Source organism: Canis lupus, chromosome 29 (assembly GCF_011100685.1).
Source record: "Canis lupus familiaris isolate Mischka breed German Shepherd chromosome 29, alternate assembly UU_Cfam_GSD_1.0, whole genome shotgun sequence".
In the NCBI taxonomy this organism is placed as follows: Eukaryota; Metazoa; Chordata; class Mammalia; order Carnivora; family Canidae; genus Canis; species Canis lupus.
The window spans coordinates 40,507,242-40,528,483 of record NC_049250.1 but is presented as its reverse complement, the minus strand read 5'-3'; the positions used below and the strand labels follow the sequence as shown (position 1 = coordinate 40,528,483).

Genomic DNA, 21,242 nt, shown 5'->3' with positions numbered 1-21,242 from the left:
GCGCCCCGCGCCCCCCGCCGCGCGAGCTCCCCGACACCTCGCACGCCCGGGCCGCCCTGGCACCGAGAGCGCATGCGCGGGCGCGGAGCGGGGGGGGGGGGCGGGGGGGGGCCGGGCGCGCTCGGCGTAGCCTCGCGTTGCCCCTGGAAACCGCCCGGCGTCGCCGCGACGCGAAGGGGGAAGACGTCACGGTCCAAGATGGCGGAGGGCCTGGACGAGCTCCTGGACGAGGTCGAGTCCAAGTTTTGCCGACCAGGCCCCCTGAGGCGGGGCGCGGCCGGGCGGCCCCGAGGCTGCGGCGGCGGCGTCCTCGGCACCGAGCGGGACCGGGCCGCGGCGGAGGAGACCCTCAGGTTAACAGGCGGGAGGGGGCGGCCGGCCTCGTAGCGCCCGCTCCACGCCCCGGCCCACTGCCCGCCCGCCCGCGCTCGGGCCCGGTCCCAGCCCCGGTCCCAGCCCCCGGTCCCAGCCCCGGTCCCAGCCCCCGGTCCTAGTCCTGATCCCAGCCCCGGTCCCAGCCCCGGTCCCAGCCCCGGTCCCAGCCCCGGTCCCAACCCCGGGACCGGGCCCGGTCCTCAGCCCCGGTCCCAGCCCCGGTCCCAGCCCCCGGTCCCTAGTCCTGATCCCAGCCCCGATCCCAGCCCCGGTCCCAGCCCCGATCCCAGCCCCAGATCCTCAGCCCCGATCCCAGCCCCGATCCCCAGCCCCGATCCCAACCCCGGTCCCAGCCTCGATCCCCAGCCTCGATCCCCAGCCCCGGTCCCAGCCCCGATCCCCAGCCCCGATCCCAGCCCCGGTCCCAGCCTCGATCCCCAGCCTCGATCCCCAGCCCCGGTCCCAGCCCCGGTCCCAGCCCCGATCCCAGCCCCGGATCCCAGCCCCGATCCCAGCCCCAGATCCCAGCCCCGGTCCCAGCCTCGATCCCCAGCCTCGATCCCCAGCCCCGGTCCAGCCCCGATCCCAGCCCCGATCCAGGCCCCGATCCCAGCCCCGGATCCCAGCCCCGGTCCCAGCCTCGATCCCCGGTCCCGGGCCCGGTCCCCAGCCCCGGTCCCAGCCTCGATCTCCAGCCCCGATCCCCACCCCCGATCCCCAGCCCCGATCCCCAGCCCCGATCCCAGCCCCGGTCCCAGCCCCAATCCCAGCCCCAGATCCTCAGCCCCGATCCCAGCCCCGATCCCCAGCCCCGATCCCAGCCCCGGTCCCAGCCTCGATCCCCAGCCTCGATCCCCAGCCCCGGTCCCAGCCCCGATCCCAGCCCCGATCCCAGCCCGATCCAGGCCCCAATCCCAGCCCCGGATCCCAGCCCCGGATCCCAGCCCCGATCCCAGCCCCGATCCCAGCCCGATCCAGGCCCCAATCCCAGCCCCGATCCCCAGCCCCGATCCCAGCCCCGGTCCCAGCCTCGATCCCCAGCCTCGATCCCCAGCCCCGGTCCCAGCCCCGATCCCAGCCCCAATCCCAGCCCCAATCCCAGCCCCGGATCCCAGCCCCGATCCCAGCCCCGGATCCCAGCCTCGATCCCCAGCCTCGATCCCCAGCCCCGGTCCAGCCCCGATCCCAGCCCCGATCCAGGCCCCGATCCCAGCCCCGGATCCCAGCCCCGGTCCCAGCCTCGATCCCCAGCTCCGATCCCAGCCCCGGATGCCAGCCCCGATCCAGGCTCCGATCCCAGCCCCCGATCTTCAGCCCCGATCCCAGCCCCCGGTCCCAGCCCCGGTCCCAGCCTCGATCCCCAGCCCCGATCCCAACCCCGATCCCAGCCCCGGATCCCAGCCCCGGTCCCAGCCCCGATCACCAGCCCCGATCACCAGCCCTGATCCCAGCCCGGATCCCAGCCCCGATCACCAGCCCTGATCCCAGCCCGGATCCCAGCCCGATCCCAGCCCCGCCCCCCGGGACGTGGAGCCCTATGCGCCCCAACAGGAGGCCGGGGCATCGCCTCCCCCTGCGGCAGCCCTGGCCCAGGAGCTCGCCCGTGTCACCCCGGGGACCCCGAGGTGGTGGGGGCAGAGGTGCGGCCTCGCCCTCCCCGGGCCCCCAGGAGCTCGCCCCGCCCCCACCCCGGGGCACCCCGGGGACCTCGCTCTGACCCGCACTGTCGGCCTCTAGCCTCGTTGGGTTCCCCCCTGCCCCCCAGGCTGAATGATCCTTGGGCCTGTTAGTGGAGAAAACGTTTCCCTTCTATTGGGTCGTTAGCTGTGTTGTTGGCTTTTTTTTAACTCAGAGAATTAAATGAGATTCAGTTGATGATAAATAGCTAATTATTATGCACACCGTATTAATCCAACCACCTACCTTCTCCCCGTGACCCCCAGGTAAGGTCCCAGGAGCCCTCAGGCATCCAAATTGAAATTTGAGGAGATTTCCTAAGTATTCTGGGTTTTGACCCAAAAAACTACCTAGCACATCTGTCCATCTCTTTGATAAAATCATAAAGTAATAAGGCTTCCTTTTCCCTCTCATTTTCTCCTCCATCCCAAAAGGTCAGAATTCTTGGCGTCAGAATAAATATTGTCCTTCAAAGTGATGAGTTGGGAGCCTCGGCCGTAACCGTGTTGGAAATGTTTGAAATCACACAGAGGCAGCTTTGGAACAGCCCAAGAAAGCCCTCCCTGTCAATATGTGCGTGCATCTGTGGTTTGGTGTGGTCTAGGTGGTGTGTGCATGGTTGCCCGCACGTATTTACCCGGCAGCGATGGTGCGGGCTTTATCACACGTGGCCTCTCATGGCATTTGTTTATAAAAATTGACCCCTGGAAGATAAAAACATTGAGAAGGTGCTAAAGTTCAGGAACAGGTTCTAAAAATGAGTTGTGTACTGGGCAGCGTTGTAAAAATCAAGTGTAGACCCAACTAAAGGGACTGACTTTGAAGGGTCAGAGGCTTCCTGGACTGAACGTTTATGCAAATATCACCCTCCTTAATTTGTCCGTGACTGTCCCTGTGCTGGAGGTCTCTGTACTCACTCCTGGTACATATGCCATCGTCATCCCACCGCCGTGTTACTCTGCGATTTCTTTTCTTTTTATTCATTCCTTAGGCGGATGGAGAGAATTTATCAAAGAGCCTTCATCTTAGGAGAACTGGGGTGCCCAGGGATGGGATGTCTCAGAGCAGGAGGCCCAAAATGGGAAGGGCTGCCAAGGTGGATGCTTTTCAAGAGCAGGCCCCTTTATGCCTCTCCGTAGCCCGTTCCTGCACTGCTAACATCCATCCACAATGTTTCTAGCCTCCTGTCCCACCTCACCACATCAGATTGCTCAGTAACACCAGTAACACGTTTATAAATGTTGTAGCAGACCAGTACTGTTGTTGTTCATTTGGTAATGTAGTTATAAAGGTAAATCATGCAAAAAACAGCAGCAAAAGCCCTAAATCTAATACCGGAATACAGTCCCTATCGGGTATGTAATCTCAAACATAAAAATTTTATCCTGAACTAAAATTGGTATTTAAAAATTAGAAACCGATTTATATTATGAATTTATTATAATAACAAGAGACTACCTGCCAATTGTATGGCGAGGTAGCCAGTATCTCTTCCCTCCCTGTTAGGAAGTAAAATACTGAAGTTTCCTCTTAAAATGATAGGCCTGCAAATAATAAAATAAATGAGCATGCTGCATCTGGATAGCAAGAACAACTGCTAGTGCAAGTGGTCCGAAACATTCACGAGTTGTTGAAGTGCTCACAGTGATCAAGAGGGGTGCATGATTAGTTAAAAAAAAAAAAAAAAAAAAAAAATGCTATAGGTTGAACTGCAATAGGACTAAAGTGTTTCAGGATGATACAGATGGGAATATTTGTAGATAATATAGCCTCCTAGATAATAGCTACAAATAATAGCCAACATTTATTGAGTCCTTTCTATATGCTAACTGCTTTGTATGTGTTGTTTCATTTACTCTCCCCAACCCTATGAGGTGAATAATACTATTATCCACCTTTCACTGACCAAACTAAGACTTAGTAGAAGAGTTACTTGCCCAAGGTCATATTTCCAAGTCTGCCAGAATATTGTAAATCTAGATTTAAGCTCTTATATATACCTTTCATATTTAATTGTGACTTTCAATTGTTTGTACCTTTTTACATAGAGTATACCTTTTATTTTTGATAAAAACCATATCTTTAATCAAGATTATAATGTAAGAATAAAGTTGGGGGGAACTAATAAATGTTTATTAACCTTTGATTAAGATTATTGTATTATAAGGACACCTGGCGGGCTTAGTTGGAAAAGCATGTGACTCTTGGTCTCAGGGTCGTGAGTTTGAGCCCCACAGTAGGTGACGAGATTACTAAAAAATAAACAAACTTTAAAAAAGAAAAAGATTATTGTGTTATAGCATCAACAGACAAAAGTATTATACAGTCCTTTAAAATTTGTTGTATGAGTTCTCACTGAAATGATGGCATTCTTCTTTTTTTTTTTATTCACTTCTACCTTAAAGCATAGGCAGTTGTATGCATCATGAGATTGTATAACAGACCAGAATATTATGTAAGTTTGGATCTCTAATAGTGTTCATAGGTTTGATAAAGTTTGAGTGTATCTGATTCTCGAAATCGTGAAACTGCGTGAGGGAGGAGAGCCCAAAGAGTATGTTGTGCAAACTAAAGGAGGAGAGAATTTCAAGAGGACAACTTAGCAGCCTGCTCTCCTAGAAGGAATTGAAGGAATTGGTACCCAACAGGTCAGGTGTTTCTGGAAGATTAAAAGAGGATTGGAACTGAAAAGGGCCATTGAATTCAGTGATGTGGGCAGTATTGACCTTTGAGGGAAGAATTTCACTATCGTTGAGGAATATCGAGTCCGGAGACAGGCTATTACACCTGGAAGAAGTTTTAAATAGTTCTCTAGACCTCCTTTTTACAGATAAGAAACCTGAGGTTCAGAGAGGTTAAATAGTTTAAAGAGGCAACACCTAGAGACAGAGGGAACCAACGTAGGGCACGGGCAGCACCGCCCGGTTAGACTCTAAGCAGTAACTACAGCCTATGATCCTGAGGTTAAGGATTTTCAGAGTGAATACGTTTCTAAAGTTAGAGTCTGGCTAAAAAGCTTGTCTTCTAAAACAAGAATCTTTATGGTCTAATGAAGTTATAAAGCTGATGTGAAGCATCTGTGACATACAAGCTCTGAAAAGAGTTGACCTTGTTTAGTGTTAGGTGCCAGGCTGCCCTAGATTCAATTCCAAGCCTCTCCTCCCACTGGGCGTATGACCTTGAGTGAGTTTCTGAAACTCTCAGTCCCTGCTTCTTCATCTATATTGTGAGTATTCAGTAAATGTTAGCTGTTAAATAGAGGTTTTGTGCAGTAACAGTTGGTACCAGTAATCCCGCGCTGGCTTTCCCTGCGCAAGGTGGAAAGGTAGTGGAGATGCTCTGTCAAGCGAATAGTGCTCTTTTATATATATATAGTGATCGTTTTGATTATATAACCTTCAGCTCCTGTAGCGAAGGGATATGGTTATTTAACTTACAATGGAACTTTTAGGGAAAAAATTACTCATTAAAATTATCTTTGTTTATAATTCTCAGGCTCTACTTATAATTGTATATATTTTATATTCTTTAAATAAGTGGTTGGTGTAATTTAGAAAAGTGCATGCTCAGCTTTCTCTTAAATATAATGCGGAGCTTTAAATGTCTTAAGTGTGAAGATAGTAAAGTACGAATGTGAATTTTTTTACCTGATAAACTACATCTTTGTCTCAACAATCTTCAACTACGTCCATAGAGGGAAAAAAAATAATTAGCATCACATTTATCCTTCTGTTATCAACTGTAGAAATAAACTATTTAAACAAAAATTCTTCTGATACTGACTTTATCTGTACTTAAACTTCATCTGTTTTCTTTTCAGATCAGCAGAAACATTTGAGAAAGAAGATGATCTTGACAGTCTTATTAATGAAATATTTGAAGAACCCAACTTGGACAAAAAACCCGTTGTAAGTTAAGTATTATAAATGTGCAGTAATTCTTTCATTATTTCAAGACATGTTTAGAATAGTCTGAAAATGTTTAGCATGCACAAGTATCTGTAGTCCTTTGAGTTCTGAAAAATACAATTATTTTAAGGCAATTATTCCACTTAAGAGTTGTAGAAGAAATAAAATATTAAAAACTCTCATTAATATGTTTTGCTGTTCATTTCTCAGCAAGAATGAAAAATTTAAAAAGCTATTTAGAGGAGACAGCTCACGGGTAAAGTTGGTTACTTTAATTCTATATTCTAAGAACATTTTTTAAAAGACCAAAAACAGCTTTTATTATAGAAATGTGTTTAGTATCTCAAATGCAGCGTCATTGCTGTTATCCCATGACCCAGTGGGTAAATTGTTAACATTTTCATGTCTTTAAGTGCTTTTGTACATATCAGCTGTATAAAAAGCTCATAAAACAGTATAATAGCCAGCTGTATATTTACCACCCATAGTGAACATACCTCAATGTCTTGTCATATTTGGATTTTTCTTCTAAAGAAATAAAAATTATAGATCTAGTTTAAGTACTCTCCATTAAAAAATAATAATATAAAAATTGTAAAAATTAAAAAGTACTCTCCAAATCCTACTCTGCTGCCTTCCTTCCCAGAGGTAATCTGTCCTTTCCATCGATACCTTAATATTTTAATTGTACTTATATAATCGTAAACCATTTGAAATGATGTCTGCCGCAGTTTGTTTATCCACTTCCCTGGTGATAGACATCTAGATTGTTTCCAGTTGTTGCTTTTAAAAACTGGTGTTGCATCGGATATCTCCACCTTTTCCCCACATACAGGAGTTTCTCTAGGATGTACAAACCTAAGGAAGGAATTGCTAGGTCATAAGGTGTGCTTACCCTTCAACTTTTCTACCCTTTGCCAAAATGTTTTCCAAAATGATTATATCATTTCTATCCTTCTCACCAGCAGTGGATGAGAAGCTGTATACTTTAATTTTTACCAGTGTGGTGGGTATAAAATATACTTGTGAGATTTTCACCGGACACCAAATGGAAGTTGAAGTTACAGAGACCACAAAGAAAAAAGAAAATCTAAGAAATAAATAGAATATCAAAGAGGTTCTTTTAAAGGGGGCAGATTAAAGCACGATAGACTAAAAATCCCTAGTCGGTGGTGGTGGTAAGTACACGGGTGTGAGCCACTTTTATTTTTGTCAGCCAGACTAAAAATCAGATGACTAATAGCTTAAGATCTTTATTTCTCTAAATTTAGCATTTTCAGTTCATAAGCAGGTGGTAAATTAATAAGCTGAATGATGACCTAGGTGATTAACGTGTCAACACAGTAGTAAGGCTGTTGAATACTCTGCAAACAAGCATGCATCATAAATGCTCTTGAATAGCAACGCTGATTTCATAGTAGAAAAGACCAGAGGCGTTCTTGTTATTCGTGGATCATCTGAACAATTCGGTGTGTATGTCTGTATGTGAGGAGAAGGAAGAAGAGGAATACTTTGAGGAGAGGGAAGAATTTCTCTGCCTTGACTTTAAGATACACTAATTTGAAATAATAATTCGTACAGTCACAAAGAGGTAAACTTCCATGCGCTTGTTCTGAGCGCTCCCTTCTTTTAGTTATTATATCCCGTTCTCCAGACTGCAAGGGGGTAAACAACCCAAATAAACTTCTGGAGGAGAGCGGGTCTGTGGGAAACACAGACGGGGTGAGGAAAAGAGGGGTCCGTCCCACCATCCAGACGGGATCGTGCCTCTGGGAGTACCGCTTCCTCCCCCCCACCTCGCCCCTTCTGTTGAGTGTCTGAAAGCCCCAGAACAACTGCCACCACGTGTGAGCCTGGATGGTACATGGAACGTGTCTCCCCAAATAAAAAGACTCACGCACGTTATTATTTCTCAGACATGCACCAAAAATTTTTCCAGGTCTGTTTAACATCAAATAAAAAGGTTAAGCGAAATAGTAAAATGAAATATTTTTGCCTCCATTAAATTTCTTCACCTACTAGGTAAAATGAAGGCATGTCTCTGCATAGTTTAAATTGCCTTTTCTCCAACTTCCTTCCTTTCCTTGGCGGTGGTCCTAGTATGCGGTTGGTTTATGTTGTTTGGTACCATATACCAGTTAACACTTAATAAATGCTTCCTGATGATGATGGTGTTATGTAACCATATAGGAACTACTGTATGCTTGCGCCTAGGTAGTTCTCCAATTTCCCTTGAATGTCTATTGCTTGATACCATTCCATTTGATCAAAATTAATATTCCTGAAGTTACCCAGGAGTTTGGTTAGTTTATTTTTAGTTCAGGTGAGTACCCTTCACAGCCTTTAAAAATGAGTCTGAGTTAGTTGGTTTTTTTTTTTTCCCCCCTCCTCAATTGAATTTTTCCAGGATGAAGTTTTAAATAGCAGATCCTTCATATTAAATCACTGGACTTAGTATTAACTGAAGAGTTATAAAGTGACTCTAAATCTTTGCATGCTAATAACGGCAATATATCAGTTTCCTAGACTAAAAGCTAGTGGAGTAATTTATAAATTCCTCGGGGAGGTCTACTTCCCTTTTGCCTTTAAAAGGTCTTGATCATTGTTTCTTTTATTTCAGAAACTTTAAAATCATACAAAATCTTTATTGAAGCCATTTGCAAAATATTCTCGTTATAAAATAAAGAATATTTTCATGTTAGAATTCTCCATAAGTTACCCTTGGCCTTTTATTGTTTTGTTTTGTTTTTTTAACAGAAATTAAAATCTAAATCTTCAGGTAACCCATCTGTCAGAGCTTCCACTCAAAGCCTTGGTAAGAGGTAAGTTGAGATTGCTTTAGTGAATCACACACGCTAGTGAGCAAACGCTAAGCAAAGTCTAGTAAATTTACCGTTTGAACAACAGTGACGTTGAACAACAAAGCACTGGCTGGCTTTCAGGAGAAAGACCGATAGCAGTATCTTCCCTGTCCTTACGGCCTGTGATCCCTTGGTGTAGAACTTGAATGGAAGATTATTGCTATTGTAAATAATTTTCTGCCATGAAAAAAAAAACTGTGAACAGTTTCTTAAAATTAACGTTCTGTTATATTCTTCAGTGTTTACTTTGTCCCTTGTATTATTTGGCAAACACATTTTTCTGTGACTCATGTTAACTTCTTGAGTGTTCTGAATGTACAGGTTATATCCAATAATGCAGTGATCCTGGAGTAAATGGCCCTCCTTTGAAATAATTGGCCTGCTTGGAAAAATATACAGTTTGATTATAAGAATATAGAGTCAATGAGGTCAAATTAACTTCTCATATTTTTTTTTTGTCGTAATTTTTTTCTTCCGTCTGCTGAACTGTCTAGTTGCAGCCCAGTGTACCTTGGTGGGAGCACTGCCCCGTGTGGCATTGGAACAAATACTTCACAGAGGTAGGATGTCAGAAATTGATTCTGTCTCTCTCGGGGCGCCTGGGTGGCTCCGTCCGTTAAGCGTCCGACTCTTGGTTTGGCTCAGGTCATGATCTCAGGGTCAGTGAGACCGATCAAGACCGATCGAGGCCTGCGTTGGGCATCCTTGCCCAGCATGGAGCCTGCTTAAGAGCTCTCCTCCCTCTGCCCCGCCCCACACACAGGCACACACTCTCTCTCAGTCCCTCTCTCAAAAATTAAAAAGATAAAAAATGGCCTCTAAGATGGTCCATTCTGGTTGACTTTCAAAGAGCAAATATTTCATGAAGATTTTCTTTTATGTAGTACTTTCTTACATGTACTTTGAATGGGTTCTAGCATAGAAGCGTCTCACTCCAGATGGAAATTAAGTAGACAACATAATGGCCTATTTTACATGATCCTAGCACGTAATACTGATCCATGAGCATTTGCCAATTTGATCCATCAAACCCCTTCCTACTTTGTGCACAGCTACAGGACGAAAAAACACGTACTGTTTGCACATGTATACATAGGTAAATGTATATATTCATGGGTCTCTTCTCCGTCACCATTACAAAGATACCCTCATCATCCAACCTCTTCCTAACACTGATCTGCACCCACAGAAAGAGAAGCATATACCAGTTCACGTGCACATAAAACATTTTATGTGTGAAATACTTTCTGCTGTCTGGAGCACATTTTTATATATGCTTATTAATTCAGCTCCACGGGGGGGGGGGGAAGCAAGAAGCAAATAGAGCAAGACTTTTTAACCCCATTTTAGAAATGAGGAAATCGAGACACTGGTGTTAATAAATTCATTGAACACATATTAATTAACCACCTGCTTGCTGGGTCCTACATCATACATAACGTGAAGGGAAAGTGCAGGGTATGATAAGCGTAGATAATTACCACCACCCCCCCCAAATATGAAGGGTTAGGGAATGCTTTCCCAAGCAAAGAACATTTCATCAGAGTGCAGGATGAAAAATGAATTAGCAAAGAGGGGAAATCATGAGAGCCAGGGGGCACGCAGTGTTAGATGATCCCTGAGCTGGAGTAGCGGAGGGCAGCCAGGTGAACTGGAGCACAGCCGGTGGGGGGAAGAATGGCTCTTGATGGGGCTGCAGAGGTAGTCGAGGGACGTTTCGTTTGGGGTCCTGTAGTCCTCTGGAGGACTTCAGAAAACGTATGTCATATGCAGAGGAAGCCATTGGTCGTTTGGGGGGGGTTGTTTTTGGCAGTTGGGATGGCAATCCTGTATGTGTTTCTGAGAAAAGTCATTTTGGCTGCTGAATGGAAAATGGATTGGAATTTGGAGGGGCAAGACAGGAGAGGAGTCAGCAGGCAGTAGTTAGCTCCAGCAAAGAGACCACGACGGTAGCTGTGACCTGAGTAGTGACAGTGGCTGTAGGGAAAAGGTGTCATGTTTGCACCATTTAGAACATAGAATGGCTTTAAATGGGTTTAAATGGCTACGGGAAGTAAAAGAGAATGTTGTCAAGAACGACTTCCAAGTAATGTGCCTTCCCGAGGTCGCGTAAATTATCTCAAACCTAGGTCTCAGATTGGCAACTTGTTCCTGGTCCCCCGACCTTCCCAGTATACCAGTTAACAGGGCCGCGTGGTGTTTGCAAGAGGGGAGAAGCTCAGCTGTTTCTGCTGTTGTGGCTGCTGTTTTTCCCAGCTGTCCAGACGGTGAGGCTTCTTAGACCACTGTGTAGACCGGACAGGAGTTGACGGACACCCCAGACTATTGGGGGCATTCCCATCATGAACACCTTAAAAATGGTAAAGATTGTGTGTATTAACTGGACAAAAGGACAACGCTGTTGGTGCCACCTTCGTATTTGCTCTCCCTCCACATTTTGGAAGAATCCTGACAACTTCCCTTTCACTAGAATCGTGCCCTTTTTTAGATATCCTCTTGTTAGGTAGGTACGGGAGAGAAATATATTTAAGCCCTGAATATGAGCACTGACTTCCATGCCCAGGGCATAAAGGAAATGGAGTCTGTTCTGCCTATTTTCTATGTGTTTCATTTGTTTGATTTCTAGGTAAAGCTCTGGTTTGGGAGTGCTGCTGAATGATTTTAGGGTGTGAGGCCTTGAGTCCTTTACGCAGTTGGGGGGAAGGAGAAAGGGTAGTAGGTAGTAGCAGGAAGCGTGGTGGCATTAATAAGGTATAGATAAAATCAAGGTGTTACTTTCAAGCCATATCGAATTTTACTCTGCTGTTTTGAACTACTTGTAAGACTGGATTATTCCACGCACTGCTACTAATTATGATCTAATAGAGTGAATCGTAGCAGCAGAATGATTTCTTAGCTGCAAGTTAGTTTTATTTTTCTCACAGGGCAGTGTTTGTAGGAAAATGTAGTAGTGTGACTAGATTTGAATAAACTACTAAATTTTAAATTAAATTAAAAAGCTGTATTTAACATTATGGTTGAGATTTTACACATACAAAACATCAGGAAATTCGAAATTATAGTTCCCACACCAGCAGTAATTTAGCCAAATTGCACATATGTATTAAGGCATTAAAGTTAACACTCTGTGCAATCATGTAATAAACTACATATGCATAAGAAAGCAAGTTACGGCAGCTTTGGGAACCATCATTTTGCATTTCCTGAGTCGTGCATTCAAAATCCAAGTTCAAATGTGTACAAATGTAATTGTGTTGGATTTCCATATGTACAAATACAACTCTATAAATGGCTGAGTCTGAGATAAAATATGGAGTTGTTTATGAAATTTGTATAGATTTTGAGTGTTTAGTTATTTTTAATAATGATTTTTAAAATAAAAAGCATCTGTTTTCAAAGAACTCTTCAGGCCAAAAAATAATTGCAGTTTTGAAGTTAACCATATCTGAATGTTAGAGGGAAATAAGTGAAAAAAGTTCTCATGATGGGGTGTTTTAGTTATGTTTTTATTGAAGAATTGAATGCTTATTTCTTAAAAATTAAATTTGAGAATATATAAAGAGAAAGATAATAATGTTTTCTCTTCTCCTTTCCCACTACCCCTGAGGTAGCCAGTGTTGGCTGCATAGTATATAACCTTCCACATTTGCCTCCATGTTCTTACAAACTTACAAACACCTGTACAGGAAATTTTTTTGGTTGTTTTTATAAAAATAGGCTTATGCTATATATGCTGGCTGGGTACCTTGCTTCGGACATCCCTCTAAGTCACTAGATGAATCTAATTCTCTTTACCAGCTGTCTAATAATCCGTAGCATAAACAGACTGCATATTATTCAGTCTTTTCCCTTTTTAATAGGTATCCAAGTGACATCCTGGTTTTTTGCCACTTCAGCAATTCTGCAGTGCAGTAAAAATTCTTGAGATAAAGGCTTCTAGACTGATGTTTTTCTTTATATGTAATAGGTTCCAAAAAAAATGGGGTTGCTGGAGCAACAGCTAGGGATTATTTTAATTTCAAAATAGTGCTAACCTAAGGTTTTTCCCAAAAGGTTATAGGAATTCACATAGCCACCAGGAATGTCTGAGAGTGCTAATTTTTGTTGACTTAATTGGTTAAAACATTTATTTTATGGTTGCTTTAAATTTTCATTATATTTTGACCATTTAATAACCAGTGTGGCAGGCACGGTTATAAGCACCTTACCAGTGTCAACTCATTAGATCCTCAGAAGAATTCTATGAGGCATATAATTTTACAGATGGGGAAACTGAGTCACAAAGAAGTTACCTGACTATAGTTACACAGCTAGTAAATAGTGGAATCACATCTGAACCTAGGCAGTCGGTCTGCACAGTCTGTGCTCTTAACGGCTATTCCGTGATGCCTGTATTAGAGCAATTGAATATATTTTAAGTTTTGTTCTCATTTGTAAGCACTCTTGGTGTATAGTATGAGTATTTGACTGTGTGTTGAAAACATTTTCTCCCACTCTGTCACTGGTCTTTTCGCTTTGTTTTTGGTATGTTCAAACCTCTTATCGAAGGGCCTGAGTTGCTCCGTCGGTTCAGCATCTGACTCTTGGTTTCAGCTCAGGTCAAGATCTCATGGGTCGTGCAACAGAGCCCCACATCAGGCTCGGTGCTCAGTGGGGAGTCTGCTGGAAGATTTTTCTGCCCCCCTCCCCGTCTACGTGTGCATATGTGCAGGCGCATGCTCACTCACTCACGCACCCACTTTCTCTCTCTCTCTGTGTGATAGAGGCACCCCTGAAAATTTCAGTGGGAAGGGAAGCAATTTAAGTGCCTTAAGTGGAGATCTCCCTCAGACCCAATTTGAAAACCACTGAACTAAAAGATGTGCACATCCCTTTTGTTCTGTATCTGTACAATATGCAGGTGCGCACATGCATGTATAGAAAATGTACATAAAATATATATAACAAATATATCGGTGCATGAGAGCTTAGAGCTTAGTAAAATAGCTTTGCACAGAAATTTAACCTGAGGACTTTTACCTGAAAGATGCATAATCCGTCCTTTCATAAAACATTAATGTTTACTGCTCTGTTGTTTACTCGGTAACCTGTAGTATGTGGTGTATCCTATGAATAATTTCATATTTTCATATTTAGACAGCTGCTAATCTTTAACATACTGTTCTTTTCCTCTGAACAGAGCCTGTGACCGCCTGCGTTGTGTAGCGTGTGATTTCAGGGTAGTCAGCTACGACGACTATATGTGGGACCAGTCGTGCGATTATCTGTTTTTCAGGTATGTGTACAAAGAACTTCACCTCGTGGAAAAAACGTACCGCGTATACTTTGTATTTTGCTATACCGTCTCTCGACGGGCTTGGCAGGACGATGGCCCCCACCTGCATACCTCCCTCATCTCCTCCGCTCCATCTGTCTGCTGTCAGCCTCGGTGGGTGGGGGGGGTGACTTCCAGACGGGAGTATCGTGACAGCCTTCTCACAGCTCTTCTGCCTACAGTCACTTCTTTCAGGCCACCCTTCTCTTGCTGAGCACAAATGCATAACCCTGAGCGTGCCATGCTCTCGCCCTAAATTCTTCCCCTTACAGAATCGTGTCCGGGTTCCTTAGGACAGCACCCAGGACCCTTCACCGTCCAGCCCCCATCTGTCTGTCACCCAGCTTGTCCTTGCACAGTTTACTTTTTGCCTTCACAAGAGTCCAGCTGCGTCAGAGTACCCAGTACTGCCACTCCCTGTGACAGTGCAAGCTCTTCCCTTGCACTGGGAAAGGACACCTTCCCACCACCCCACCCTTTAGTAACCTAAGACCTGGCCTGTCCCTCAGGGCGTACAGTTCACTGCACATCTTCCATGATCCCCTCGCCACTCTGTCAACTTGGGAGTGAATTCATCACATGTGTCCAGGGCACTCTGTACCGCTTCTAGCACTCACTGGAATACAAGATTGAAAATCTCGGGTTGGTACGTGTCTGCCTCCCTCCTTGTGGTCAGTATAGTGTCTTTTTTTTTTTTTAAGATTTATTTTTATTTATTTATGATAGACATAGAGAGAGAGAGGCAAAGACACAGGCAGAGGGAGAAGCAGGCTCCATGCAGGGAGCCTGATGTGGGACTCGATCCCGGGTCTCCAGGATCATGCCCTGGGCCAAAGGCAGGCGCTAAACCGCTGGGCCACCCAGGGATCCCCAGGATAGTGTCTTACTGGTATTTTTGCAGTTTATACATTCTTATACACTTACTCCATACCCAATTTTAAGATGTTGTAAGTTTTAAAAATGAATCTGAATTGTACATCATATATGGGGCACCCGGATGGCTCAGTCAATTAAGCATCCGACTCTTAATTTCAGCTCAGGTCTTGATCTCGAGGTCATGAGTTCAAGCCCTGCGTTGGGCTCTGTGCTGGGCGTGGAGCCTGCTTAACAAACAAACAAATACATAAGTAAATAAACAAGTAAAAATAGGCTATAAATTATGCTTCACATTTTCAAAAAAAAAAGAAGAGCTAAAAATTAATGAAGTGTATAAATCATGCATTTTAACCCCCCCCCCCCATTGCCCAGACCTAGGCCTAAACAAGAATTATATTTTCTAATACAAGCAATCAGAATATATTGCATCTCTTTCTAGAAGCATAAAGAAAAAGGTGAGAGTCTGTGTTCCACACCTCGTCTGGGAGCCGTTCTCTTGTAAATCCATAGGAGTCTCCACGAATCGTTTTTTAAAACTCTTTCACATCAAACCACTTTGAAAAATCCCGTGAAAACTTCGAGACCTCTCCCACACATACAGAAAAATTCAAATATACAAATTCATGGAAAAATTACAGCTTGCAAGGTTTCACATTTCCCAGCCCAAATGAAGCCTAATGCAGTCCCAAACACCCAGGTCAGGTTAGCCCACATTTAATCCCAGAGTTGGAAAGGTTAGCTTTTGATTTCAGGTCTGTTTTGCCATTTCTGACTCCTCTCCATCGTCTTTCTATCCTAACTTCTGGTTACTGTAATGAGTGGTCAGTAATCCCCCAGTGTCACCAGTGGGAACCATCAATTTTTATACGACGAGCATAGAATAATAGGATGCATATCACATCAGTGCTGTGCTGAGCCCTCGGTGCCTGGGCGGAGGGAGGGAAAAGAGTGAGGTGTTTGGGGGGAAAGCTAGGAAGTGGAAGATTTTCACATCCAGTGGCCCGGCTGTGTGAATGAGGATGCGATGGGCTAAAAGGAAGGCGCGGAGAGAAGATGAAGCACTTGAGGAGGGTGGGGGGTGGTGCTAGCTAAGGAAAGCACAAGTGGGTGGTCACCAAAGAAGGCAAGATAAAAGGCAGACGGGGGTGGGGGGCATTTATTTTTAGTGTTGTCAGTCTGCACATTGGCTTGTCCTTATAAACGACAGAAGTGCGTATCCTAGCTTTGGGAAGTTCTGCAATTTTCAAAAAGTAGTATAAGCTGTAACTTGATCATCCTGCAAAAATAGCTAAATGAAATGCTTTTATTTTTCCTACTAAATCATTTCCTACTAAATCATTCTCTTAATGGGAAATTAGTTTTCTAAGCTTTTAAGATACGTGCTTCCTAAAAAACATTTGAAGTGCATTAATCGGTTTTCTGGCTATCCATGACTCCCCGACTCATAAAATCTCTAATTAAGGATTCAGTCAGCTGTTAAACTTGCCACCATATATTGCAGATTGAATAAAGAAGGTTTAGTTTTCATTTGTGGAGTGTTTTTCTTTCCGATAAAGCTTAGCTTATCCATTTCTCCCCCCAGATTACTGTAACGCTGAGGTGGTCAGAGTCTCAGTTTCCTGAAATCAAACGGTTGCCCTGGAAAATCTCTTAGGTTTTGTTAGGTTCAAAACCTAAATCATGCCTGGATTCTGTACAGCACGGAGTGTGGTGCCCAGTGGCCACCAGAGGGCACCTTGTAGCCTGCCTCCTGTCGCAGTGACCTCAAAAGTAACAGCACTTTGGGTCTCTTTTTAATATGCATACTTTATTTCATCATTTCGCTTTGTGTTTTTTCAGCATTTCACTTTGAATTTTCCCCTTTTCTTCTGTCCTAGAACAGTTACGTAAATTCAGTACATGGATTATCGTGAAAATCATGAATTTCAGTTCGTGAAACTTGAATGAACCCCTGTAGTCTCATTTATAGTAGCATCAGGTCTGATGGTTCTCGTTTTTTGTGATGATGGTCCTGCCCACTCATTTAATTATCTTCACATTATTGACGTTTAAGGCAGGATAGACATTTATTCTGTGGCTAATAGTATATCTGGCTGATAAATAAGTCTATCATTGAAACGAGTGAAAGGTACAATATCAGTTCAACAAATAGAAGCAACAGGTACTTTTTGTCTAGAAGTGAAGAATTGCTATAGGTAACGCACCAGAAGCCTGTTGTCTTTATTCTCTCTCTTTTTTTAAAGATTTTATTTATTTACCCATGAGAGACACAGAGTGGGGGGTGGGGGGGAGAGGCGGAGACCCAGGCAGAGGGAGAAGCAGGCTCCATGCAGGGAGCCCGACGCAGGACTTGATCCCGGGTCACCGGGGTCACACCCTGGGCCGAGGGCAGATGCTCAACCGCTGAGCCCCCCGGGGTGCCCTATCTTTATGCTCTCATCTGCCCCTCACTGGCCATATTGCAGGCTTTTAGAATAAGGTGTAGGTGAGGATCTGAGGTGGGAGATGAACCAGCATCCCTCCCAGTCCTCTCGTATCATCTCTGTAGGACCACCCCATAGTTCTTCACGCAGCCTCTTAGTTCGTTGTGCTGTGGCGGCAGCTTTAGTAAACAGGCCTAGAGGACGGCCACGCAGAAGTACTGGACCCCGAGGAAACAGCATCGGGAAGAACACAGAAGCCCGTCCCCTGGTGTCGGGTGCGAGGACGAGGTTGTGTAGTGCTCAGCTGTTGTCAACATAGGAAAACAAAGCAGTGAGAACTTTTTTTTTTTAAGTCCTTCAGCTCTGAGCAAAGCCAGAACTAAATGAGCAAAGCCAGAGCCAGAGCAAATGTGCTAAAGTCTCCATTCTTTATCACTAGGAACAACATGCCGGAGTTCCAGAAATTAAGAACGAAGCTGGTAAAGAAGCCGGGAGCCCGGGCCTATGCCTGCCAGTGTAGCTGGAGGACTGCCGAAGCCCTGACTGCCCTGCAGGCCGATCCTCAGCTCCGCTGGGTGTGCGGCAGGCACTGAGGGCGCGGAGCTGGGCGCCCGGCTGTCCTCCTCCCGGCTGTCCTGCTCCCAGTTGTCCTCCCGGCTGTCCTGCTCCCGGCTGTTCTGCTCCCGGCTGTCCTCCCGGCTGTCCTCTTCCCGCTGTCCTCCCGGCTGTCCTGCTCCCGGCTGTCCTGCTCCCAGCTGTCCTGCTCCCGGCTGTCCTCCTCCCGCTGTCCTCCTCCTGCTGTCCTCCCGGCTGTCCCCCTCCCGGCTGTCCTGCTCCCGGCTGTCCTGCTCCCGGCTGTCTTCCTCCCGCTGTCCTCCTCCTGCTGTCCTCCCGGCTGTCCTCCTCCCGGCTGTCCTGCTCCCAGCTGTCCTGCTCCCGGCTGTCCTCCTCCCGGCTGTCCTCCCGGCTGTCCTCCTCCTGCTGTCCTCCCGGCTGTCCTGCTCCCGGCTGTCCTCCTCCCGGCTGTCCTCCTCCTGCTGTCCTCCCGGCTGTCCTGCTCCCGGCTGTCCTCCTCCCGCTGTCCTCCCGGCTGTCCCCCTCCCGGCTGTCCTGCTCCCGCGGGGGCGAGGTGCAGGGCAGTAGCGCGCCCCTGGAGACGGCCGGAAATCCCCCTAATGACTCCACACGATGGATTCCCAAAGACCAGGAGGACGGGGAGACCGCGTGCTTTCACGCTTTGAATTCCTTGTTTCTGCCGCGGGGCCATTTCACTTAGGAAGGAAGGGAGCAAGGCGTCACATGCCCGGCCGGCCCGTCTCCTCGTACGTGGGACACTCCTTCCGCGCTTCACACCGATACGTAGCGGCCACCGGTCAGCAGGTGCAGGAGCAGCGGCCGCTGACACCCTCGGCCGCGTCCTTCCCCTACAGCCCTCGGAGAGGGTAGAGCCCGGAGCCGGGCAGCGAGACCCGTGAGGGGCTGCGAACATCGTCTCCTCCAGCCAGAGACCGAATCTCAGGCGGGCGTCACCGCGATGAGCGGCCACGGGGGGTGTGGGCGGGTCGTGTGCGGTGAAGGGGGCCGCTGCCCGCATCTGGGCCCGCCTCGCTAACCCCGAGTGACACTATGCACAAGTGATGAGCGTGTACTCTAGTTTTAGCTTCTCTCTTCTCCTTGGGTTCATTCCGATATCAATAGTCTGCTATTTTAGTAAATATTCACTTACATGTAAAAAACTTTTTTCGATGTCCCTAAAACCACAAGGAAAAAAATCTGAATATGAATAAACCCTTACTGGATTTTTCCCCCAAGTGCTTTTCTCGCCTTTGGCGCCCACCATTCCACCAAGCGAACAGCGAGTAACCTCTCTCCGCAGGCGGCCTGTTGCCCGACGTACTGGTAGAGGAGCGGTGAGGAGACCGAGCGGAGGGCGACGGGCAGGGAGCGTGTCGTGCTGCTCCTCGACGGCGCTGAGCCTGGAGGGGCGCGACGGCAGTCAGTTACCGGGATGTCACCAGGTCCCTGGCAACTCGGGGCTTCCCAGCCCTCCGAGCCTCCCTCCTGCCCGCGTCCTGCCCGCGTGCGAGGGGAAGCCCTAACGTGGGGCCCACGGCGTGGCCCAGGGGGTGCCCAGAGCCAGGGCGGGATTGCTTAGTCCTGTGCCCACCCCGCCCAGTCCCCCCACCGGCACGACGAGGCTGAGCCCCTAAACCCGTCTCCTGACCGAGGCGCACCTGCTCACCCGCGCGCCGGCTCTCGGCAGCCCAGCCCGGCAGCGGCGCGGTGGCCCCTGGCTGGCACAGGCCTAGGTTTCTGTACTGACACCAGGTACACATTTTTACCTTTGAATAAAAATGTTTTCCTCTCCAAGATTTTACCTCCGTGTAATTCTATGAGAAGCGAAGTGATTTGATGGAGGAGCCATTCGTCACAACGATGTTTTCCTTTTATCCGAATGAGCGAATTTACCAAACCGTCGATTTGACGATACCGTCTTCTCCTTTACCGTTGCATGACCACCCTACACGTCGCCTACATTGCTCACGTTTGGCGTCCCGCGACCCAGTTCCCCAAGGCCAGAAGTGTACACGTGGGCTCACGTCTTTGTCGGCAATTTATAGGCTTTTCCATTTTGCTGTACACTTTCCAGCCTAGAATGTAGAAAGAATAGTATGTCTCTATGCAAATGGGTAAATTATTACCGGTTGTGATTTAAGCCAAAATGCAGCTGTCTGAGGAAGAGAGCAGAAGGTTACGGTCTCTGATGAACTAGAATTCCCAAATGCAGAGTCTATAAAACTTTCGAGAGGTTTTGCGTGTTTGTCCTCAGTATCTGTGATAATTTTCTCCCTTAGCAACGACCTGTTCTTCGTCAAGTGAGGGAGCTGCTTTCTCTGAACTGCTTTATACTCGGAGACGCTTGTCCTGCCTGGAAGTGAGCAAACAATGAGTAGCTTTCTTCTGTATCCACTTTTTTTCACTTGATGGTAAAATATTCAAGTGGGGATTCATTTGGGCTAATTTTGGTAATTTCTTCTAAAAATGTCCATAGAAGAGTTTCAGACCATCGGTTAAGCAGAGAGGGTATTTACTCCCGTCGGGGAGGAGAGCCTGCCAGGAGTCTGCGTGTGCGTACACGCGTGTGTAAGAGGGCTCTGGCATTGTTCCTCTGGCCGACGGTTTTCCTCCACAGGACCAGTTTCCTTCTGTCCCTTGTCCCGTAGCCTGCGGCCCTGGGTGCCCGCCGCCGCCACCACCGCCACCGCTCTCCCGAGCACCGTGGCGACACGTACAGTAGTGTGCCCTGTCACCTTGGTATGCAGCCGTCCCTGCGTCAGCCGACAACGCACCGTAGACCAACCCAGGAGCCGAGGGGAGCTTGGGCTTGGCCTTTTTCTCCACCCGACCCTGAGTGCGCCCCTGCCTCCCCTCGGCGCTCCCGTCACCCTCACAGCACCCGGGGGAGCCGGTCGCCCCACCGTCCCCGTCCTCGTCCTCAGATCGTCGGTGCACAGCACGGTCAGCGGGGAGTCCGGCGACCAGGACCGCGGGCAGCACCCAGTGGCCGCGGCGCTCTTCTGGCCTGTGCTCCCGGTGAAGGCTGCTGCCGGCCTGGCCTGCGGGGTCTTCCGAGGAGTAGCATCCCCGAGCCTCCCCCCAGCAGCCTCCTCCCCCAGCAGCCTCCTCCCCCAGGAGCCTCCTGCCCGGGAGCCTCCTCCCCCGGGAGCCTCCTCCCCCAGAAGCCTCCTCCCCGGGAGCCTCCTCCCCTAGCAGCCTCCTCCCCCAGGAGCCTCCTCCCCCAGGAGCC

At 47.4% G+C, this 21,242-nt stretch overlaps 1 protein-coding gene across 3 annotated transcripts; it reads left to right on the top strand.

Annotated features, from left to right (window-relative positions):
* Positions 1-198: 198 nt before the first annotated feature.
* Positions 199-19,245, top strand: C29H8orf37 (chromosome 29 C8orf37 homolog). 3 transcript variants are annotated; one of them, XR_005381266.1, is made up of 7 exons: positions 199-353; positions 5,873-5,960; positions 8,718-8,782; positions 9,316-9,381; positions 14,001-14,096; positions 17,874-18,138; positions 18,198-19,245. XR_005381266.1 is itself a non-coding variant. In XM_038579814.1 (6 exons), the coding sequence occupies exons 1-6, from the start codon at positions 199-201 to the stop codon at positions 18,025-18,027; spliced, it is 624 nt and encodes a 207-aa protein (XP_038435742.1). In that variant the 3' UTR covers positions 18,028-19,245. The 3 variants fall into 3 exon arrangements, 2 of the variants coding, with proteins under 2 accessions (XP_038435742.1, XP_038435743.1); XM_038579814.1 differs by having other exon boundaries at positions 17,874-19,245; XM_038579815.1 differs by lacking the exons at positions 17,874-18,138; positions 18,198-19,245 and adding an exon at positions 14,408-14,774.
* Positions 19,246-21,242: the final 1,997 nt, after the last annotated feature.

Coding starts and splice junctions, on each gene's coding strand:
- C29H8orf37 (XM_038579814.1), top strand. CDS start 199: ATGGCGGAGGGCCTGGACGAGCTCCTGGACGAGGTCGAGTCCAAGTTT. Junction 354..5,872: donor GCGGCGGAGGAGACCCTCAG/GTTAACAGGCGG, acceptor TTTTCTTTTCAG/ATCAGCAGAAACATTTGAGA. Junction 8,783..9,315: donor ACTCAAAGCCTTGGTAAGAG/GTAAGTTGAGAT, acceptor TGAACTGTCTAG/TTGCAGCCCAGTGTACCTTG.